Source organism: Onychostoma macrolepis, chromosome 03 (genome assembly GCF_012432095.1).
Source record: "Onychostoma macrolepis isolate SWU-2019 chromosome 03, ASM1243209v1, whole genome shotgun sequence".
NCBI classification, from domain to species: domain Eukaryota; kingdom Metazoa; phylum Chordata; class Actinopteri; order Cypriniformes; family Cyprinidae; genus Onychostoma; species Onychostoma macrolepis.
The window spans coordinates 29,506,584-29,515,631 of NC_081157.1; the positions used below are offsets into that span (position 1 = coordinate 29,506,584).

The following is a 9,048-nucleotide window of genomic DNA, read 5'->3' on the forward strand; positions in this document are numbered from 1 at the left end:
CGACAAATGTAGAAGGCATGAATCCTTAATGGTGCACAACCTCAGAAACGCAAGTAAAAAGTTTTGCCAAAAGTTTTTTTGCTATCCAACTCTAAATTCAAGTCTCTCAAAATGTTAGACAGCACATTATTACAGTGCACTGGTGTGCCTGAACTCTGACCTTTAAGAGAATTTGAGATGTTCCAGGAAACCAGAAGGACGTGAGTTAACAGCAATGAACCTTATAGAAAGAATAAAACAGAGAGAGAGAAAAAAAAAAAAAAACGTATAAAATCAAGACGATAACTTCAGGGGCCAAAAAAGCTATTATAAATTTAGCACGACCACTTGTATTTCCATATCACTCAGTGTGGCTGAACCCCTGCAGAAACTAGTCTCCACTTTTACAACCGTTAACAGGCGAATAAAACTAAGCTCTCAAATAAATTCCTTAATCTTCCATAATGAATTCTCCAGGCTCTTTTGACATGTCACTGACGAAGGAGTGGATTGTCCCTCAAACATACGCATTTGACACGTCAGAGCGATGATCAAAAACCACAGCATTCAAATTGACCGAAGAGGCACGCACATTAAGCATGTTGCTGACACAGGCGCTCAGATTAAAGAGTGAGGTGGCAAGAATTTCAATACTGTATGGAACACACTGCAGCTCAGTCGAATATGAAAGCGCCAGAGCTGCCGGCAGAATTCATTTAGGTATGTTTGAGTCTCTCAGCTGAAGATTCCCTGAGTTTGAGATTAGAGCAGTCCAGAGTCGAACCTGACAATTCTTTTCTAGTGCTTTCAAATCAAACCTACAACATACAGTTTGAGCTACTTAAAGTTTGAGGAGTTCTCCTTGTAACTAGTGTATAACCATAAAACTCCATGAGGCTTTAGTGATGAACATACTCCGATCTAACCTCTATGAGTCATTAAACCCCATTTTATTATCTCTAATATTTCTGTTCTGCATACTACCAAAGGTTAGGTCTAAACTCTCCATGCAGCACAAGCTGGATGTCATTCACAGCTGGACTGTAGAAAGCGACTGTCTGAGATAATAATGTGTCAGGCTAATATCTGCGAGACTGCATTGCTACAGGGACAAAGGATTCTCATTAGTCATACTGTCTATAAGACACTTATCCATCCTCTCTGCAGCTCCTCGGCTTGTAATGAGAGAATGATTGCATCTTTCTACACGGCAGGAAAAACTGATTTTCGGTACTGCACAAACAATTTAGCTTTCCGGTTAGGGAAACACAAAATTAAAGTGTTGTCAAATAAGCCACACTTCAAGAGTTTGCTAAAATGCAAATGACAATGCTGGATTTTTAACTCTTGAGCACTCGACTCTCAAACGGATGGGAAAAATAGTGTTCCCAGTAACAGCCGGTCCACGCCGGGGTGTGAGAGAGTCTGGGTACAAATACTAGTCTGCTGCTTTCACGCTGGCAACTCAAGAGCACCATCTTCTGGCAAGCTGATTGTCTTCCGGTCCAGTGTTTCTTGCACTTTTTTAGGTGGTGGAACAAGAGTAAAAGCAAAATTGCAGGCTACCTAATATCCCAATATCATTAGGATAGTGAACCAGAGGGCTGAGGCCCATTAGGCAGCCTTAATGACTAAAAATAATTTAAAATAAGACAAATCAAGCTTTAAAATAAATGAGCTCATTCCTTAAAGGAATAGTCCACTCAAAAATGAAAAACATTTACCCTCATGTCGTTCCAAACCTGTATGCACTTCTATTTTCTGCTGAACACAAGAGAAGATATTTTGAAGAATGTTGGTAACCAAATAGTATCAGTTCCCACTGACTTCCGTTGTAGTTTTTTCAGTCAATGGGAGCCAAAAACTAATTAAGTACCAACATTCTTCTAAATATCTTCTGTTGTGTTCCACAGAAGAAAGTCAGTCATACAAGTTTGGATGGAACAACATGAGGATGAGTAAATTATGGCAGAACTATCCCTTTCATTTAATTCACCCACCAAACAGTTTAATTATTTCAATTTTCTACTGTATGGACACTTATAATTTCTGTAAGTTAAATTATGGACTCCACTCCATAATTTTGCCAGACTGCCATTTTGTTCTTATTATATCAACTATAACTAGATAGCTACTAATGAACCTAAATAATTTGACTTTTCTCTTCCTAGGAAGTCAGACTGAACACTTACATAACATTATAAATGTACATACATTATACGCATAAATGTTACTATTTATAACAACAGAAACACTTCGCAAAGTCTGGAGAAAACTGGCATCCTCAAAACAATTGCTTTTATGTTGTGTACAATATTCGTAGGCTAAAGATGAATCATGAAATAACTTTTGCTGATCTATAATTTTGCCAGACTGCTGTTTTGATCTTTCATGTTCATTTCATTGGAATTAAATACATTGCTACTTTTAGCTAATAAACATTATAGTAAAGCCTAAATGAGCCTCCTGTTTGTTAGGTAAGAAGTTGGATTGTAAACAGTGCATGACTGTCACTGAAATGAGATTGTGAGGGACAGACTTACAGTTTTACTGCAATTATAACACGAATTTAAAGCTAGAATCATTTTCCAGGATTTAACTTGTTGATATCCAAGTTGTCACTTAACACAACTTTACATCTCAGGTTGACTAAACTTAAAATTTTAAGGCAGCGTGAACACTTTTTTAAGCTGAAATAATTTGTCTATTGATTTTTGTTGTTGTTGTTGTTGTTGTTCTTGGTAAGAAATTTCATCAACTCAACAATTAGTATGTTGTTAAACAACAGTTAAACAACAAGGTCTGTTGAAGTGAGAGAACAAACTTAAATGATTAATGTTACAATCTGCAAGTTCATTGTCATGAGTTTAAATCAAAGAACTAATTAAATAAAAAAAAAAAACTTGATTGGATTGAATCCTTCACAAACCACTGTTTGAGAACCACTGATTTAATCCATCAAATAATAGGAGTAAATATTTCTCCTTTTTTAATATTCTCTCTGTGCTTTTGTTTCATTATTAACAGAGGAAAACAAAAATACACTAGAAATAGGGAATCACTCACTAAAAATCAATTCAGATGCATGCCAATCATGTCTTTATTATAAATTATTTGGAACTTTAACACTGCTAGGCCTCCCTGATAAACTGAAAATCATATGCAAATCTGACTTAACATAATGTTATATTCAACACCTAAATCTAATTATTCCGCTATAGCATTTATATCCAGGATCTGTATTGAGTTTCTGGTTTCTTATGCACTGAGGCAAGTGTTTTTATATACAAGTAATAGGAACAAAACCATTTTTTTAAATAAAATATACATTTATTTATATTTTATATATTAAAAATGCATTTGCATGAAACATCCTATCTTATTTTGAACATCCTTGCCAAAAAGAAAAGCTCTGCGGACTCTTTCCTGCTTGCTCTTGGTTTTACTGTTCTTACATCTTGAAACATTGAGGAAAGCCTCTGCTGGAGCTTATGGGCCAAAGCTCCATCCCAGTATTTACAAATCAAAGAGCCCCCGGGGCGCAAAACCTTGTCAGCTAAGTCCAGCACTGATAGACACATGGTGACCAGTCTTTCATGATCCAGTTCCCTGAGCCCACTGGCATTGGGAGCCATGTCACTGAGGATGACATCTGCTCGAGCTTCAGGGAGGAGCCTCTCCAGCGCCATGTGAGTCGAGGGCTCAGTGATGTCATGATCGGACAGCAGCTGAGCTCCATCCAAGGGGGAAATGCGTAATATATCTATTCCTATTACGCTTCCTTTAGGAAGATCCACACCTGGAATGAGCAAAGGTATAGTGTTTATATCCTCATCAGCTAAAATAAATGACACCTAAAACAAAATGTAAATATAGTTGTATCTTGGCCAAATATTGTCCGATCCTAAAAACCATACATCAATGGAAAACTTATTTATTTAACTTTCAGATGATGTATAAATCTCAATTTCGAAAAATTGACACTTAAGACTGGTTTTGTGGTCCAGGGTCACATGTGTTTAAAATTAGTTCTGTAGACATATATAAATTGTACTAATATATGAATTACTTAAAAAAAAAAAAAATGATGATGATGATGGATGGGTTGGACAGTTGAGTAAAAACAACCAAACATTCAGGATGCATGTAATTTATTTATTTTTTATAAACTTTTTCTTTTTTTTTTTTATTCATTTATTTATTTCACTACAAAAATCTCATGATTACATGTGTAGCAATTCATAATGGTAATGACTTTACTATTATTCTAAATTTTTAAATAATACAGACCAAAAGTTTGGGGTCAGTAAGTTTTCTTTTTTATGTTTCGGAAAGAGTAAGTGCTTTATAAAAAAATAATAATAATAATGATCAAAAAGGCTGTATGTATTTGATCAAAAATAGATTAGATCATATTTTTAAATGTAGCTTATTTCTGTGAATTTTCAGCATCATTACTCCAGTCTTCAGTGCCACATGATCCTTCAGAAATCATTATAATATGATTATTTGCTGCTCAAGAAACATTTCTTATTATTATTAATGTTCAAAACAATAGTACTGCTTTATACAGGGTTCCCACACCTTGGTTAACTTCAAATTCAAGGACTTTCCAGGTCCAATACCCTCAAATTCAATGACTTAATGTGGGGACACATTTCAAGTGAGAGCAAAGGTTACATTGCATCACCTTGTAAGATACATTGTTACAGTTTTCATGTGTCAAACACAACTGCAAAAAAAGCATTTTTTTTTTTTTTTTTTTGCATTTTTTGTCCATATGACAGAAATCTGATATTTGTCTTATTTCTGTTTTGCATAAAATTGAATAATATTTGGTACATACTATACTGTATTCTAAAATTATCTGATATTAACTTTTGCATGGATTTTATTGAAAAGAGCTTAGGCTTTTAAGATATATGAATATGCTTTTAAGTTTTTCTTGCCTCATGTCTTTACATTATCTTACCAAGCAAAGCAATTCAACATTACATCCTTTGGATCTCTGGCAAGCCATTCTTTGTAATCTTCTTTGGTGCGCCAAATATCTTGAAACTTGCATTTTCCAGTCATAACGCATAAATGTGCAACGTAAATCAAGCAAGCTAGTATGCAAAGTGTTGGCAAAATAACACATTAACGGACCGGAGGGAATAATATTTTCAAGGACCTGTATCCATGTTTGTTTATTTTCAAAAACTTTCCAGGGCCTTGAAAATTTTTAATCAGACTCACAAACTTTCAGGAATTTCAAGGACCCGTGGGAACCCTGTTTATATTTTTGTGGAAACTGTTAAAGTTTTCAGGATTCTCCGATGAATATAGAGTCCAAAAACTTTGTGATTTTACTGTCACTGGATCAATTGATTGCATCCTTGCTGAACAAAAACTATTCATTTCTTTCAAAACAAACGTTTTAACTGTAGTGTATGTATCCTAAGATGACATGCATAGATATTATATGATGTGATGTTACACTGGTGATTCATAATTCAGCAGCTCACTTACTTTCTCCCGTTGAGTTGACTCTCTGGACTGCAACTTGACTCCATGCACCAGGCGCAGCACCGCAATCTATGACACTCAAGCCAGGTTTGAGAAGTCTGTATTTGTCGTCTATCTCGATCAGTTTAAAGGCACTTCTGCAGCGGTAATGCTGCGCGTGAGCAGCTTTAACGAAAGGGTCATTGAGCTGCCGCACCAGCCATCTCTGATCGGCAGCACGCTTCCCCTTCATATGCAGAGGCGTCTTCTTCAGACAGACCGCTGACACGTGAATGAACGACTTTTGGATACGTTTCCACATCATTTACAAACAAGTGATCTGGCGAGATACATTTAAAACTTAAGTACGAGAAAATAAGGAGACCCATGTGCGTCTATGTTGTCCTCATGCTGTCAAGGATGCGCGCACTTTGCGCAGACTCACTGAGTAATGCATTATCCTTCTTTATCTGTAGGATATATTATTAATTATTTAGATGAATTGCATTTATGTATATATCAGTTAGTGATCATTTCACTGTTATACACGGTCATCTTTGAGTTTGTGTGTCTACTGGTTGCTTTCAGTATCAGTCGAGAATATTTGACTGTTGCACACTCCGCATTACGATTCGAAGACTCGTTCTTTTGAGTCGGGTCTTTTCAATGATTTACATGTGGCGAGATGAGGAATAATTGCCTTTGGTAGTGGTATAGCAGAAATGTTACAATGTAGGCTACTTGAAACATATTTACGGTTTGGCTAAAACATGCAATTTTAGCCAATTTATGTATTTGAACTGTAGGTTTAGTTCTGTTCGAAAGAACCGATTCACAGAAACGAGTCGCTTTTCCCATCGAGAACCTTTCACTGTTGCACACTCGGTTACAAAACGTAGGTAGGTGGAGTCAACCATCGTTGATGGAGTAATATATTTTCGCAGATCTGTATGGCATATGCTGCATTTGGATAATTAACAATCTGAGTAAAATGTCAATCACTGTTATGACTAAATCCACTGTTGTCAATCTGAAGCCTCCATGTGATCATCTGACCGCGAGCAACACGCGGGAACAAGACCGATTCATTAAACTAGAGGCAAATATCTGCATACTGACTTATCTGATTTTTATACTGTATATGTGATTACATTTTTTTTTTTTTGTCTCTACTTATTACTTTGGACAAAGTAAGCTAATTATTTGGATAGAAGTAACTGTGAACAGTTTAATTTAAATGAATTTAGGAAGCCACGCTGTACTGATTTATATTAATATAAATTTAATATTATATTCATTGATTCATTGATTATCCGATCTATTGATTGTTGTTGCTTGATGTTTATATTCTGTAAAGAAAAGTTAATCATGTTTCTAATGCTGATTGAGTGTAAATAAAAGTCAAAACATTATACTGTCTGTCGAATGGAGATGAGCATAATTTTAAAGGAAGTCTAACAAATAGTCTACTATCCATTAAAGACACTGTATTTTATGAATAGGGTGATGTTGACTAATAAACTGCTGACCCTGGTGCTGGTGGTGCAGCCCGGCCGGGTGTTGTTGGGCATGAAGAAAAGAGGCTTTGGAGCTGGCAAATGGAATGGGTTTGGAGGGAAAGTCCAGCCCGGAGAGACTATAGAGCAGGCGGCCAGACGGTGAGTCATTCACGCAGGCGATATTATTATTGTAACAATACCACACGATGGTGTTACTGTTGCCAAAAAAAAAAAAAAAAAAAAGTTATTTTAGTTTCAGTTATAGTTTTGTTAATATTTTGAATTAGACTTTCATTTCATTTTTAGTTAAAGTCATTTTGTTGAGTGTTTTGTCACTTTGTTAAAGTATGTCTATAAGTTTTAATTTATTTAGTTTTAGTCATTTTAGTACTTCAGTTTAAACTAAACAAAAACGAGACCTGTTGAACTAGCTTTAATTTTTTAAATTATTATTATTATTTTTAATTAGAAAGGGGGCATTTCTAATTTAGTGGTCAACATATAATTTAAACCTCACTTTTTATTTTATTTCTTCTTTTTTAAATGTTTTTAGTGAGCATACAATCTTATTATAATTAATAATTATTATGATGTTTGCAGGTCAAACTGACCATAACTGGTTTTACTATAATTCACCAAAAATCATAGCTATTGCATCAAAATAATATCATAACACATTTATGAATTTACAAAGACACTTCACAACAGTAAAATAAATATGAGAACATATGATAAATAAAATTGTATTTAACAAATATTTAGTTATTTTATGTTTGTGCTCTTGGAGGCTACGTTTAGTGCTGTGTTTTGAAAGTGCTGTAAAACATTTCCAAGGACAAGAAAATTGGACGTTTGGTCACCTTTTAATTAATGTAATTGTCTTACATTTCCAACACTAAATCATAGCAGATGTTTTCAGGTATAAAAGCATTAAGAATGTTTTTCTTTCTGGTGCCAAGAGCTGAGATTTATTAATATAGATAATTTTATTTATTTATTTATTTTTTTTATTACATAAATGTACAGTATGCTTCACTTTAAAAAAAGCTATTATATTCTTCTAGTGTCTGTCTTGAAGCTACAGATCAAAGAATGCTGCTGATAATGTTTTGTGTTATTTACTTGTCTGTAGAACTTAACAATGGTGCCAGCGATTGGCCATGTTCAGTCTTCCCTGCTTTTATTGGTTTTCCAGCTAAAACAAAATGCCATTTTATTTGACAGGGAGCTGCTAGAGGAAAGTGGCCTCACCGTTGACACCCTTCACAAGATTGGAAATATCAAATTTGAGTTTATTGGGGAAACAGAACTGCTGGATGTCCACATTTTTAGAGCTGACACCTATAAAGGAGAGCCAACCGAATCAGAAGGTAATACAGCACCACATCACTTAATGATCCAGTTTGTGAGACACATACTGAGACAGAAGGTCTAATAACGTGCCACTGAAGCGGTTTGTTTTCTCTTTCAGAGATGAGGCCACAGTGGTTTGACACAGATAAAATACCTTTCATCCAGATGTGGGCAGATGATGTCCTGTGGTTCCCACTGATGCTTCAGAAAAAGAAGTTCTTGGGATATTTTAAATTCCACGGTCACGATGTGATAGTGGAGCACAAACTGGAGGAAGTGGAGGATGTGTGATCAGGGTTTGAATACCACTGATGAACACTGCCACTGTATCAGTGGAAATTATCCAACTGCATGGTTTCTGCATGGAAATCATGAGATATGAAATGCTGTATTTTAATGTAATAAATGTACAGCATTTGTATAAGCACACTTTTTCGCATGGGAAAATAGCGTTATCTGTTAAGTTTGGCGTTCCATTTATATTTAGATTAAATTCACACATGTATCTTCTGTATTCTTATGTTTTGTTTTTACCTCCTTCTTTGTTCATAATTCCTACAACGGTTGTTCAGTAGAGTACACCAAAAATCACACCTTCCTTACTAAGATCTTTTATGTTCATCTACTAAATAAAATGCTGGAAAGTGCACAATAAAACAAAGTATTTGTCTATCTGTCTGTCTGTCTGTTATAGTGGAAATAAACCACTGCAAGTACACAGACTGAATGT

At 35.1% G+C, this 9,048-nt stretch overlaps 2 protein-coding genes across 6 annotated transcripts; one reads left to right on the forward strand and one right to left on the reverse strand.

The window, feature by feature from the left end:
* Positions 1-3,071: 3,071 nt before the first annotated feature.
* mrm2 (mitochondrial rRNA methyltransferase 2) lies at positions 3,072-5,791 on the reverse strand. The gene is made up of 2 exons (XM_058768462.1): positions 5,491-5,791; positions 3,072-3,778 (listed from the first exon to the last, which is right to left on the reverse strand). Exons 1-2 carry the CDS (start codon positions 5,789-5,791, stop codon positions 3,354-3,356), a joined length of 726 nt encoding a protein of 241 aa, XP_058624445.1. The 3' UTR covers positions 3,072-3,353.
* Positions 5,468-8,990, forward strand: nudt1 (nudix (nucleoside diphosphate linked moiety X)-type motif 1). 5 transcript variants are annotated; one of them, XM_058768465.1, is made up of 5 exons: positions 5,808-5,831; positions 6,503-6,565; positions 6,969-7,124; positions 8,190-8,335; positions 8,437-8,990. In XM_058768465.1, the coding sequence occupies exons 3-5, from the start codon at positions 6,973-6,975 to the stop codon at positions 8,607-8,609; spliced, it is 471 nt and encodes a 156-aa protein (XP_058624448.1). In that variant the 5' UTR covers positions 5,808-5,831; positions 6,503-6,565; positions 6,969-6,972; the 3' UTR covers positions 8,610-8,990. The 5 variants fall into 5 exon arrangements, with proteins under 5 accessions (XP_058624449.1, XP_058624450.1, XP_058624448.1 ...); XM_058768464.1 differs by lacking the exon at positions 5,808-5,831 and adding an exon at positions 6,287-6,365; XM_058768466.1 differs by lacking the exons at positions 5,808-5,831; positions 6,503-6,565 and adding an exon at positions 5,468-5,574.
* The last annotated feature ends 58 nt before the right edge of the window (positions 8,991-9,048 follow it).

Bases quoted from the DNA above. Each gene is read 5' to 3' on its own strand.
- mrm2 (XM_058768462.1), bottom strand. From the start codon at position 5,791: ATGATGTGGAAACGTATCCAAAAGTCGTTCATTCACGTGTCAGCGGTC. The intron at 3,779-5,490 runs GTAAGTGAGCTG...TGCTCATTCCAG, and splicing joins AGTCAACTCAACGGGAGAAA to GTGTGGATCTTCCTAAAGGA.
- nudt1 (XM_058768466.1), top strand. From the start codon at position 6,973: ATGTTGACTAATAAACTGCTGACCCTGGTGCTGGTGGTGCAGCCCGGC. The intron at 7,125-8,189 runs GTGAGTCATTCA...TTTATTTGACAG, and splicing joins ATAGAGCAGGCGGCCAGACG to GGAGCTGCTAGAGGAAAGTG. The intron at 8,336-8,436 runs GTAATACAGCAC...TTTCTCTTTCAG, and splicing joins AGAGCCAACCGAATCAGAAG to AGATGAGGCCACAGTGGTTT.